Here is a 13,975-nt window from a genome sequence, read left to right on the forward strand (position 1 = left end):
CCATTACCAGTGGGTCTGGCAAGTAACTTTTAACAGTAAGCAGTCTGGTTTTCTGTCCTCGTTTTTAGTGAGGAACAATTTTTCCAGTCCAGTCAGAGAATGGGTTCACCCAGGTGTCAATTCAAATCCTTTTCCTCATTTAAACAACGCTGATGGAATATGTGGATAAGTCATTGTATTGTACAACATGGCTTTGCCAGATCAAATAGTCATGACTAAATAAGTAATAATAATTTTTATTCTTAAAATCTATTTTCCAAAACACCTAACTTGAGTTATTGTTTCTGTAGTTTAACACTAATGAATCTGTGTTATAGGCTGTCATTAGGTGATACAAGTTATAAACTCCTGATTACACAAGGAGCACAAAGAAAAACACAAAGACAGAAATCCTCTCAAAACGATTTAATACAACAGCTCTGGATGAAATTATGGCAGTCTTAGTGTACACATATGAAAAGAAGTGATCAGTGATTGAAATTCACTCCTACAGCTGAAGACGCCATAGTTTGAAAACTGCCAGGTTTTGTTTGACACAGCTCTATCTGTCCTAACATCCTCTAAACTAAACCAGAGTTACCCTAAATGTCTTTGTCTATATTTAGGATATTGTATAGTTACCAGACATTCATCAAATTTATGTGATTCGCTCGAGACATACGCATACACTACGCCTTGACACAAAATGTGTCAGCAGTTTGTTAAATTGCAGCACACACTGACATGATTCATACAACACTATACGCTGTGTTTACTGTACAGTAAAGTAAGACGCAAGGTCATGTACTTAACTTTGTTGAGAGTGTCACATCCTTTTAGAGAGCATATGAAGATGGATTCAGTCATCGCCACAGTACGAGAGGACGTTGTTTATAAGATGAGTCTCTCTCTGGATTAACTCATGCAGATGTTGACCACTTTTCATCTCTAGAAGTCATTACTCTTTGAGTTTTTAGTGTGTGTGTGTGTGTGTGTGTGTGTGTGTGTGTGTGTGTGTGTGTGTGTGTGTGTGTGTGTGTGTGTGTGTGTGTGTGTGTGTGTGTGTGTGTGTGTGTGTGTGTGTGTGTGTGCGCGTGCGTGCGTGCGTGCGTGCGTGCGTGTGTGTGTGTGTGTGTGATCTCTCTAAGCTTGGGTTATTGAGTTGTTTTAATCCAAACTCTGTACTCCCCATTACTTTGAATTTGAGCTGTTCAGTTCTATTTACAATACAATATCTATGGCTGACTCCAGGGTAAAAGGTTGAGGCATTTGTCTCCAGTAAACATTATGGGAGTCATTAGTTTAGATTCCTGCTGGGAGTGTGTACAACAGAAGCCTGAATATTATATATAATCTGAGCAAAGATGGTTAAAAGTTTGGAAACAAACCTGGAAACATTGGAAATGATTTTAGGTTTTAAAGTAAAAAGAAAAAAAAGAAAAAGTCTGAAGGAATTATTCATTTTTGTCATCACAAAAACACAAAAATCATAATTGATTCGATGCATTGCCACCATGGGTTCTGCTGCCAATAAACACATTACAAAATTGCCTTATATGCAGATGATCATTTATTGTTCATACAGCACCCTCCTCTCACCATATGTCTCACCAGAAACAATGACAGAAACAATGACAGCTCTTTGTTTAGAAACAAAGTATGTCAATCTTTTAAAGCTTTTAATTGGTTTTGCACTAATAGATAATAATAATGTTTATAATTTCTCTTCTCGCTTCTCTATTTCGCCTAAAATAACCCAGCTCTGCTATTCAGTCATCTTTTTCAACCAATGGAGAGTCTTCCTGCCAACATCAGCTCCACTCCCTCCACTGAGCCCCTCTTGCCCCTCCTGACTCCAGACGCCACTAACTGCACCGCCTGGGACCAACGCTGGGGTACGCCGCACTTGCACAGGTTAGCCCACCTGGATGTGCAGCTGTACCAAGACTTCTACGCTGTGTGGGTCTCTCTCATGGTGAGATTAAAAAATAAAATAAAAAACAGCCCATTTTGGTCGACATTAGATCAGTTGATTAGAATTGCTATTGTGGTAAATGTGAAGGACCCAAAACTCTTCCACTGTCAAACTGCTTTTGCGCAAGGCACTAAACTTTCACCTCCTCCCTGCTGCAGGTGTGTAACTGTGTGATGTTGGTGGTTGGGATAGTCCTCAACAGTCTGGCTCTCTATATCTTCTGCGGGGCCTCCACCCACTCTTCAGCCCCTGTAGTTTACACCATGAACCTGGCAGTGGCTGACCTGCTGGTAGCGCTGTCCCTGCCCGCTCGCATTGCCCTGTACCACAGTGGAGGGAGCTGCGTGGCTTGCTCCTACGTTCACACCTTCAGCTACTTTGTCAACATGTACTGCAGTATCCTGTTTCTGACCAGGTGGGTGGGTCGTGCCACCATTAATCATTCATCATCAGCATATAAAGACAGAAAACCTGATAGTTCAACATTTTGGCAATTTGCCTCCATTGTGTTCGCCTCAGCGAACAGAATGAGGTGAATGATACAGGTCCCCTGTCCCTCAAAACTCATCAAATGCACAATCCAACAACTCCAAAATGCTCTTGTGGACAAATTGTGACCTGCACATTCACCACGCTTTGAAATAATAATGTAATAGGCTATTACAAGACAGAGTTGTTTTCGAGGTAAATGCATTGCCGGAACTAGACATGGCTGCTGGGCCGTAATGTTACTTCATGTGTCGTAATGTTACATGATTATACATGATTATTTCATAGCGTGGCGAATGTGCAGGTCACAACTTGTCCACGAGAGCGTTTTGGAGTTGTTGGATTCAGTGGCGGCTGGTGACCGAAAAAATTCAGGGGACCCTTCCGTTCACCTCCATTGTGCTGAGCAGCAAACATTAATTAAATTAATGTTTAATTGTTGATTAATTAATTAAAGGTAATGAACTTACTTCTATGACTGTAGGAATTATGGCAATAGGCATACTGTATTTGCCGAAATGTTGAACTATCCCTTTAACCCCCCCCATCCCCTTCCCAGTATCTGTATAGATCGGTACCTCGCCGTTGTTCACGCATCCGGCACTCTCCATCGCTGGAGGACCGCAGGAGCAGCCAGGTGTGTCAGCGCCACCGTGTGGTTCATCGCTGTCGTGGTCACCTACTCTTTCCAGGTGAGGACACAGAACAATGAACACAACTCAATATGGATATATTAAAGTTACAGTTGATATCAGGGGCTCACAAAAATGAAAGAAAAAGTTACATATACTGTATGTCTAAAACACCAGGCACAATTTCAAATAAAATCTGAAATGAGACAAATACATGATATGTGAAAAGCCAAAATAGTCATGTAGGGGATAACTCCTTATATAGATGGATAATTCATTTAAAGGAGAGGATCCATTTCTAGACTTGATGTTCCCGGCCTGTCCTCCTCTCTCCAGACCACAGCGCTGGAGTCCAGCTCATCCTGCGTGCTCCTCCCTGCCCTCTTCTACCTCACCATCCTGGAGTTCCTCCTCCCCCTCCTCGCTGTGGTGGGATTCACGCTGCGTGTGGCCTGTTTCCTCTCCTCCAACCACGGCCTGATGCCCCAGCAGAGCCGGGCGAGGAGAACTCGTGCCATCAGGCTCTTGGCCACGGTCCTGGTGGTCTTCACCATTTGTTTCACGCCCTTCCACATCCGCCAGGTGCTGGTTTACTTCCGGGTCAAAGTCGGAGGGGAGGGGCTGGGCCAGGGGGCGGGGCACGTGCTCGCCTATCACATCACGGTGACCCTGAGCAGCCTCAACAGCTGCCTGGATCCAGTGGTTTACTGCTTCGTGACAGACAGCTTCAAGAGGGTGTGGAGGACGAGGAGGAGGGGAGGCAGGGAGGGAGACGGGGAGGCCGGGAACACAAGTGGGGGAGAAATGGAGAGGAACTCGATGAATAAATGTTCAGGCACAGCGCTGGCGATAGCTCACAGCGTGGCCACCCTCACTCTCACCAGCACTCCCCTCTCTGCAGCCAGCATGGACCACTCCGCTTAGACGGCTGTGTGTGTATGTGTGTGTGTGTCCCTCCCCCCTACTCCCCCTCACCCTACACACCTGTGGATGGATCAGTCCAGAGAGACAGTGATGGACAGTGATGCTGATTCAGAGGCTGGAAAAAAGATTAAAAACATAAATAAAACTGCTGTAGTATCCATCCTCGTCAATTTACTTCTCTATGTTTTCACCTTTCCTCCTTAGATGTTTTCCTGAGACTGTGAGAAACTCTGGACCACACTGTGAAGGTTAGGATGTGAATCTGAGGTAGCCTACTATGTTGAAAGGTGACCCTCTGACTTAAAAGTTAAAACAGCGACTATGACCTGCAAGATACCTTTTGTAAGCCTTTGAAAAACAGTTACTCAATGTCAAGGTTGATGGGCGACAGGAGCTGCTCTTTGCCATGCATCAGTAATTCCCGCGAAAATCGTGTTTTTCGTGCTTTTCACATGTTCCTGTGGCATTTTTCTAGTGTTAGAGGACATATCAGCAGAAAAGGAAGTGCAAAATTGCATTTCTGAGTTTTTCTGCCTTCAAATTGCTGTGAACCAATGGCAGACGCAAACTGGCAGTTTCAGGGAGACTGGAGCTGTGACACGTCAGCTCCAGTCTCCCCTGAACTGGGGAAACAGCTTCTGATGCTTTAAATGGAAACAGTCTGTTGTGTGTGTGCACTCCTACCTGTTTTGTCACTATGTTTGGCCTTGGTTGCTGTGTGAAACCAAAGTGGCGGTTGAAAACATTTAGGGAAGATTACATCAGCAACATTAAAATGCAGAATGAAAGAGGTAGAAAGCAACGCAGTGAGACAGAGTCTTGAGTCAACGCACTAAATAATCTGGAATCAAAGCTCTCCTCACAAGTATAAACACTTGTAACAGTCTCTCAAGCACATAGCGCAGCTCTCCTTCATGCCTTTGTGTATTATTTTAAGTGCTTTAATGGACGTGTGTCATCAGCATCGGACAGAAAACTTATATCAACAACTTTGAAGGAAATTATTAAAAATACAATTACAATTTGCGTTGTATTTTATTTTTCTAACATTTCAGAAACTTTCTGCAGTTCAGTTGTTGATGACGCTTCATGATGATCATAAAACATCTGGGAGACATGAACATACAGCGATGACACTTTAAGTGCTTTCTCCTGCTTTCTTTGTCTTTCTTTACCATATGCGCTGTTTTAGAAAGTTCTTCAATTCATGTACATTTCAGCGAGCACTGAACTGAGCCAGGAGAAAACAACACCATGAGTCCAGAGAGCGTTTACAGTATCAACTGCAGATATAAATCATTATTAATGGTTATTGATGGACAAATATATCTTGAACACTGCATGTTTGTCGCTCAGCATTTGTCAACTTAATCTTCAGTCTCTTTTGCTCCAGCAGAGGACAGTGTCTGACCACAGCAGCCTGATTCATAATGAACAGTAGCAGGTGATGCAATTATGTAACCGACACATAAATATTGTTACCTTGTTTACTACTTTAAATCTACTTTATTTCTCCTTTCTCCTATTTAATTAGAGAAGAGATGTTCAGGTTGATCATTTAAAGGGAAGTGTCAGTCACAGCAACATGTAAGTCATAAAACTGAGTGGAATCTCCCTTTAACCTGTCCAGAGGCACAGCAGGTTACTATAGTTCACTTAACGTAATGTGCTGGGCTACACACATACCATCAGCTGGTCCTGCTGTCACAAGATGAGTCTAGATCACACGCGCTCGCGCACACACACACAAGTTTCAGGTTCCTCCTCTGGTTTCTCTCGATGGAAGGAGAGAGGGGCTGTGACCCCGTGTGTGAGACAGAAATCTGACTCTGCAGGAACAAAGTTCCTCCATTGCCTGACCCCGCAGCATCATGGGAAACCAGTATTCTGGTTTGAAGATGCTGAACTAGCTCATTCTGTCCAAGTTCCTGAAACTGCAGATCAGCAGTCACACAGATAATGACATGTCTCCCACCTTTTCTCCTCAGTCTCTTTAGTTTGTTTGGATATTTTATGTTTGACTCATATAAAAGAGTGTTTATACTGAAAAGTGTTATGCGAATACAAATAAATATAATCTGATTTGTTATAAAATCCACAACAGATTATTGTTCATTTTATTTTGAGACTTTCGTGTGTCCTGCTTTTATGTATTATGTGTGCACATTAATTGCTTGTGTTGAGTCAAATCAAGTCATCATCATCCCAGATGCATCAGAAGATGAGTAAAAAATGTTAAATAATGAAATGAGACATTGTTAGTTAAGTTCTGAACAGATTTTAAAGGTGCGTTCCATACAGTGTTCATCCAGAGTCCTACATATGAAGGCTCAAGCATATTTACAGAACACAGAGATATATACAGTCTTTATATAGAAAACAAAACTACTAACAAAAATAATCATCTTTTTTATAGCAGCAAAAAAGAAGAAACTAAAAGAGAAATATGTATATTTACACTTTTTTTTTTAAAATAACAAGGCATGTCATATATAGTACACTGCACATACTTGCTTTCCCATTCTTTAAGCATTTTTCTTGATTTAATCTCTGTGAAGATCAAAGTATATATATATATATATAGGCATCTCACTCCTCCGTCATTCACACACAGTTTACTGAAGGCAGAGCCACACACACCGAACACACACACACACAGTTTGGCCAGGTTGGACTAACTGCATGGCTGCCATGCTGCTGCCACAGACACACAGCTGCTGGCTGGAAGTATGAAACAGCGTCATCACGTCGGCACATTCATTCAGTGATTGGGACGGTGGAGCCGACATGGCTGCCACTGAAAAAAGTGCAAAGGCCAAACTATTGTGTGTGGCTCTGCCTAAAAGTCAGAGTACAGATACAAAAAAAAGACATTTTCTAGTTGAGTTAAAACACCAGAACAGAGACAAAAAAGATTTGTAAATAAGCTCCGGTATTGCAGCCGTCGACTCCAGAGTTAAGTGTAAACCAAGTGATTGCAAAGAACAGAGAACAAGAACCAAAGTACAAACACTGAGATGACATTTGTTTTTAACACACTCCTTTTAGCTCCTCCACACGCCTTTTACTTTAAAATGTGAGCAGCTGTGAGACGACTGCTCACACACACACACACAAACACACATACATAGAATCCAGTCCATTTCTGTAACATCTCCCACAAATAGAGCAAATAGAATAACTTTAATTCACTCTTTTGGAAACTAGGTGAAAAGTGTCCTTTATAGATAAGAAAACTCAAAAAATAAATATCCACAGTTATTTTTTTTTTCATTCTGCAACACAATTCTACTGTTTTTGTATTTTCTTATTAACTTATTATGTGCAAGTTCTGTGCAATGTCAGACCCCCACCCCCCCTGGCTTTGTCGATCAAAACAAAAATGATTTCAGCTGAAATCAACTCACATTCATTTACTATTTTTTTTTTCAAACATTTAAGTCACCAGATGGAATCAAAGGTAAGAACTCAATCTCCCAGCAGGCCGAGCGAGTGGCCGAGCTGTCTGAACATTCCAGAGTCAACGGTAAAAAGGCTTGGGACATTAAAAACAACAACAACCCCTCCTCCCTCCAAATTAAAAGACTTTCCACTGCATTGGAACAGAAACACTCGTGTTGCACTTCAAGTATTCACGGCTTGGATTTTCACGCCTACACTTTTAACAAGGAGTGTTGCCCTGGACAACACACATCTCGTCTTTTTTTATGCATTCCCACACCTTCTGTCCACGTGTGTGTTGTGCTGAAAAGCGACAAGATGAGCGCTGTCTGACACTTGACTCATTAATGTGCAAAAATGTAAAAAGGTCACATGCTTGTTAAGAGTGTACTGACCCAGACCGAGCTCAATGCTTCAGCTTAAAGAGTACATGTTGGTTTTTTTGTTGTATTTTTTTTTCTTAAAACACATTTAAGTTCAAACAAAAAGACACAAACATCCAGCCATGCATTAGAAAATACATCCCTGACCTATTAGGACAATAAAGAAAAGAGCTTGGAGTGATTTGTACAGAGTCATACTTTGGTGTTCCACACATGCATTATTGCATGCAAACCTCCCAAACCCAAAGTTTTTTGTTTTGTTTTTTTTATCTTCATGTTTTGTCCTTAAACTGAAGTTGTGTGTCCATTTTTTTATCCAGAATATTTTATTGCCCTAGTGGTTACAGAAGCCGTGCAAAAAAACTGTGGCACCTGTACCTCCTCATCTTTTGTCATCATCCCATCCCTGCTTTCTTTCTATTCTTTCTTTCTTTTTTAACCCAGGAAACTAAATATAAATATTCTTTAGCCTCTCTGTTCTGCTCTGGGACTTACTGAATGTACCTGAAATTATGGAAGGAATTGAATAAAATAAAATGAAAAAAATAAAAAACAGGGCTAACTCTGCAACGCCAACCCCGAGTGGAAAAAAATAACAACCACGACATCAGTGAGTAAATTCGCCTCGAAAACCCTCCTCAAAAAAAAAAGGTTCTGCACTAAATTCTTTAATACACACTCTTTCACTCAGAAATGAACCCACTGCAATTTTCCATTTCAATTCCTTTCAATTTGCATGTTTCAGCTGATTGAGCTGAAAGGAAAAAAACTGACCCAAATATCCACGGCCTTCCACCCTGTCAGACGGCAGGAACAACACCCAGAACCAAATGACCCTGCTCTGCCCACACAAATCTCTCCCAGTCCTCCAGCCCGGCTGATTAACTGAAGCCGTTATTGCAACAAACGATCTGATTTGTCCAAAGAAATAAACAACAATAAAAATCTTTAACTTTGCCCTTCTAACTTCAAGTTTGTTTTTACACGTCCAGCATTGTCAGCAAAGGAAACATTCCCAAGATTAAGATTATTTAACCTCATTGGTCTACATACAATATCAATAAGTACTATTAAGAGATTAGTTTTATATAAGTAGCGTTCATCCCCTCCATGTTTTTAATCAGATATTTCTGTGATTAGCCTGTTGGTCTTACTGCTGTGTGTGGATGTTAACAGGGTCGGAGTAAAGCTACATTCAGCAGTTTTACTTCCTCCTCCATCACCAGACCATGAAACAGCAAATGCAGCTAATTTGCGAAAACTTTAAAAAAAAAAAAAAAAAAAAAGGCTCTTTTGTTTAATTGGGGGCAGGGCTGCAAAATGGATAAGACCCATCTTCAATGAATTAAAGTAACCAACTAGAAATAAATAATGATTCATCATTAAGGTTGAATTTGGTAAATTAAAGTTAAGACATACATTTCCAAATTTGTAACAATTCAAATCTTGCTTAAGCTCAAACATTTAAAGCCGCAGTTGAGCATTTTGGGAAAAACACTTTACTTTTTTTTTTTTTGACCTCAGTAAGACTGATATCGCTCTAACGTCTCATTTAAATATGTGACTAAAACCAGCGGCTGACAAGCCTAACTTGGCATAGCTAAGCATAAAGTCTAGGAGCAACAAAATCTACCTACCAGCCCCTCTAAAACTAGCGTGTTATTATGTTTTATTTTATCTGCACAAAGACAAAACAGGTGCTTGTAGGCAGACCTTATTGGTTAGAGCAAGCTAAGCTAACCAGCTGCTGACTGTAGCTTTATATTTACTGGACAGACAGCAATCTTCTCATCTAACAACAAAGTGAATAAGCACATGTCATAAGATGCTGAACTTTTTTTTTTTTTTTTTTAAATGGAGACATTTCTCTCCTCTGTTGAATACCATTTCATGCCACACACACAAGTAATTAGCAGCTAAAATGCTATTTTCTGCTTCTCTCTACTGATTATACATATCTGATTATATATTTGGCCCATTAGAGGGATTTACCTTGTTTTTCTCCATTACATCACATGTGGTCCAGAAACCTGATGTTTTTCCTCCAGATCTACCAGGATCTGTTGTAATATGCCCTGGTCTTTACTGGTACAGTCACTGGATCCACTGGAAGCAGCAAAAAACTGCCAAGACAAACAACTACCACCAGCCTCCAAGAGGATTTCAAACAACTCTTTTCTTTTCTGACTGTATGCTCCATCAACAAACAGTGGCCCAGCAGTTAGTGACAAACATGGTGTTAACAGCATTTTCTCTATAAACTAAAAAAAAAAAGGAGCAAGGAAGAAAAACTCTACATGTCTCTTCTCTGTTGTTTGGTTTGTCTCTTCTCCACTCCTCTGACATTTACAGTCTATGGACATGCAGCATGTAGGTTAGTCTGATTATTCAAAACAAACAGAAGCATCATTATCGCCATCATCCATGCTTTCTCTGGGTCCTCAATAAATCATGAAAATAGTATTTTGGATTGTAATGCCCTGTATGCTGAACATATTGCATCTTTGCTCTTTCTTTCCTGGAATTTCTCTCAATAATAAACATCTGCACTGTTTCACTGTTATAAACTCTCAACTATGTACAGGTGACTTCACACGCGTGCTCCACACTGTAGAGCGCAGCCTTTTCAATATCGTCATCTTTGCCCTGGAGTGAAAGTTAAATCAAAGATTTTAGCACTTTTGCCGTGTGACGGAAGGCAAAAACAAAACAAAATGAAACTCGCAATCAATTTAGGGGCTCAAGATCAAACATTTCCCCTCAGGAACCATCAGGCTTCGGCTTTTTGTCTCAGAAGTGCCACTTCAAAAAAGTCTCGAGAGTCTTAAAGCTACTGTTGCAGAGCACTGTAAAAGTCCCGCAAAGCTGAGTGTGTTGGGTTTATTTTGGTGAACACTGTGTACAGACACACACACACACACACACACTCTCGTCGATCAGCGTCCACATCACGGAGATTCAAAGATTCAATCGAGCGGATTCCACAGTGAGGAAGAACCATTTCAGCATTTTTTTTTTTTAATGATTGCAGCTTCGAGGACTTAATGTTCAGCAGAGTTCATTATTCAGTGTTCTTTCGATTCAGATTCAGACATGTGTGTGCATGTGTGGGTAAGGTTTCTCATGTACAAATGTGAATCCCCTGAAGTTTCCTGTCCAGGCGGCTTCTCAGTAGCACCTCCTAGAGGCCCTGAGAGACAGAGACGACCTCTCTTTAAAACCATGACCTGCAAGTTATTCACTCCTGGACGACCCTGACGGATCAGTCAAACGTCTGCGAGGGTGAAGTGGAAGGAATTTCGGTGATGGCTGAAACAGCCCTGGGACCAGAATGATTTTTTTTTTGTAGGGGTAAGTCAGTCTGGTATGACGCTGGTCCCACCTCAGATTGAGTTGTTTCCTGCAGCAAATCAAGATACACCCACTCAGAAAAAGCAAAAGCAGACGGAGAGAGCGCCCCAGCTGCCCTCCTCTCCTCTCTCTCCTCTATGTCAGCGATGGAGACACATCCACAGGTCTTTTCCAAAACAGCATTGATGATAAAAGTGAATTCAGACGTGTCTTCAGCAACGTGTCCGTCCGTGCAGCCAGCCAATCACAGTGCAGACTCGTTCTCCGTGTGACAGGAAGTGGTGGTGGTGGTGGTGGTGGTGGCCTTGCCCTCCTTGTTGAGTTTCAGGAAGCTGGGTTTCTCTATCACCACAGTTACAGCCGCTTCGTTGCTGTTGGTATTTTCCAGCTTGGTCAAGGCGCGTTTCTCCGAAGCTTTGGCCGATTCCCCGTCCCTAGGAACCGCAAGAAAGATCGCAACTGTTAGGACAGAATTTAGGACAGCTTCTAGGCTAGGTTGTTTCATTTTACCTGGTGTCATTCTTCTCATCTGACACGATAGAAATAAAGCAAACTACGGTACATTTCCTAACAACTATTCCTGTGGTTTTCTCACCCGTTGTGTGGAGATGGGTAAATGACCAAAAAGCAGGCAGTGAAGAAGCCAAGGAGGGAGCCCCCAGAGGCCACCAGGGGAATGACACGAACGCTGCCAACCGCTTCCACCACTGCACCCAGGGCTGAGGCCACCAAGATCTGACTGATGTACACCTAAGAAAAAGAATTTATACCACTTTAGGATTATAAAAATACAGCCTTTTTTTAGCCTAATATAACACATATATATGATCGTGCAGCATGGATTTTATAAAGACAATGTGAACACACACCTGGCAGGATAGGATAGCGCAGTCGATGCCAAAGCCTCTCCGGGAGTTACCAGGACTGTGCTGGATGTACTGCAGCAGGTAGAGAGAAACCAACCAATGAAATGAGTCTGTCACTTAATCATCACCTTCTGGTTTCTAATGAAGATGTCACAAATGTTTACTTTCATTTAAGAATATTTTTCCCATAAAACACCAGGCACTGTAGCTAACGTCCTCAAACAGGGGTAGATTGTGAATTTCTGGGAAACTGATTTCAGCTACTAGCTGATAAATATCAAGTTCATAGATCCATCCATTCTTCTATTAATAATTAAATCACTGTGACGTAACATTACATTTGATCGATTGGCAAAAACAAAGCAAACTGTGGTCAGCTAAAAAACAAAAGGTGAGTCTGTACCTCTTTCATTTCATGATACTGTCCAAGCAGGGCGTAGGGGCAGTAGGAGATACTCATGGAGATGACGCCCATGCTGCTGATCATCACCATGGAGACATACACATTAGGGAAGATTGCCATGACAGCAGTTCCTATAGAGGGAAAAGACGACAGATGAAAACACAAAGTAACTCATGTTGGTCTTGTTCTGTTTTACTGTTTGTACGGTCTGGTTCATACCTATGGAGAATCCAAGTGTCCCCAGGATGTAGATAATCTTAATGCTCAGGTCAAAGTTGTCAAGGTACTTCTGAAGAATAGCTGCAGAGGACGAATTAGTTGATAGTTTAGTTCAGAGTTTCATGTCTGAAAATGTACATTAGAGGTTATAAACAGCCAGCAGCAGTGTGTGTGTGTGTGTGTGTGTGTGTGTGTGGTTACCTGAGCATGTCGCAGCAGTCATGGCATAGATAACCAGTCCCCAACATCCCATCTGAACTCCTCTGTGATAATTTTCCAGCAAAGTCGAGTTAACAGGAGCCTGAGGGAGACGAGAGAGAAACAGACAGTTTCTATCCGAGCCGTGCAGACGACAAAAACAAAGACTCATCCTGTGTAGACACTTAAGTCATGAGCGCTGCTATAAACTGATTCTCTTTGTCATTTCTGACCTACTGTATAAAAGGTTTTTTTTCTTGACTGATATGACAGTGTTTTTTTTCCTCAGTGCACTTGTTTCCCATTTTAAACACATTCACAATTTATTTTTCATTCATTTAAATGTTAACACTGCAGAGCGCATGCTGTGTATGTTTAGCTGCTGGTGCTCGTACGGTGGGGTCTCCGTGGTAGATGACTTGTCCCATGAAGTCGGTGAAGAAGACGGCCTCGGCGATGATGGAGAACCAGGTGAGCAGGTGACAGGCGCACAGTCGCAGCAGCTCCGGGGGCATCTTCAGCATGGAGAGCCACAGCAGCCGCACAGTGGTCTCAACCTGAGAGTTAACACAATATTATATTACACCATTTACTGCCAAGAAGAGACTGTTTACATAGTGGAAAAGAAATGACATGGGCCACCTTGTTGCCATGGTTACAGGTTTGTGGCAAAAAATAACCCTTGAAAATGTATTATGTGATTCCACTGCTTGGATTTGGATTTGCCCATGGTCATTATGGTCTGTGCTGCTTCTGTGCCAGCATCGGAGGCAGCAGGAGGAGTATATTAATAGCACCGCAGTTTGTTATTTGAGTTGTAAATTCCAGCGGCTCCTCACCTCGCCCTCTTCGCTCTCCGTGTCTCCACTGGAGGAGTTGGTGTTTCCGCTCCGGTGTCTGTTCCTCTGTCTGCTCCTCCTCCTGTGTCTGGCCTCCACCTCGTACAGGTCGTTCATGCTGCGAGACGGCTTGATGAGGAAAGCGGCGTTGGCCCGGCGGTAACGGTACCGGTGGCTGCCCACTCGGCCGTAGTAGGAGAAGGTGCAGGACGGCTGGCGGTAGAAGATGTGACGGTGACGCGACTGCCTCATGGGAGCTCCAGTGCTGGCAGCTGG

At 42.2% G+C, this 13,975-nt stretch overlaps 2 protein-coding genes across 2 annotated transcripts in view; one reads left to right on the forward strand and one right to left on the reverse strand.

Moving 5' to 3' along the window:
* The first annotated feature begins 1,731 nt into the window (after positions 1–1,731).
* Positions 1,732–4,093, forward strand: LOC146978647 (G protein-coupled receptor 20). The gene is made up of 4 exons (XM_085790390.1): positions 1,732–1,954; positions 2,113–2,369; positions 3,003–3,135; positions 3,412–4,093. Exons 1-4 carry the CDS (start codon positions 1,769–1,771, stop codon positions 3,997–3,999), a joined length of 1,164 nt encoding a protein of 387 aa, XP_085646516.1. The 5' UTR covers positions 1,732–1,768; the 3' UTR covers positions 4,000–4,093.
* Positions 4,094–9,444: 5,351 nt separating this feature from the next.
* The window catches only part of slc45a4a (solute carrier family 45 member 4a), a 48,999-nt gene continuing 44,468 nt past the window's right edge, over positions 9,445–13,975 (reverse strand). The window contains exons 9-16 of the mRNA XM_085791498.1: positions 13,700–13,971; positions 13,256–13,417; positions 12,864–12,963; positions 12,663–12,743; positions 12,444–12,574; positions 12,044–12,112; positions 11,770–11,924; positions 9,445–11,608 (exon numbers count right to left, since the gene is read on the reverse strand). Coding sequence (XP_085647624.1) covers positions 11,419–11,608; positions 11,770–11,924; positions 12,044–12,112; positions 12,444–12,574; positions 12,663–12,743; positions 12,864–12,963; positions 13,256–13,417; positions 13,700–13,971 — 1,160 coding nt within the window. The 3' untranslated portion in view covers positions 9,445–11,418. The remainder of the gene's footprint in view (positions 11,609–11,769; positions 11,925–12,043; positions 12,113–12,443; positions 12,575–12,662; positions 12,744–12,863; positions 12,964–13,255; positions 13,418–13,699; positions 13,972–13,975) is intronic.

The sequence above is a fragment of the Trachurus japonicus genome, chromosome 11 (genome assembly GCF_045865225.1).
Source record: "Trachurus japonicus isolate A0001 chromosome 11, Traja_1.0".
NCBI classification, from domain to species: Eukaryota; Metazoa; Chordata; class Actinopteri; order Carangiformes; family Carangidae; genus Trachurus; species Trachurus japonicus.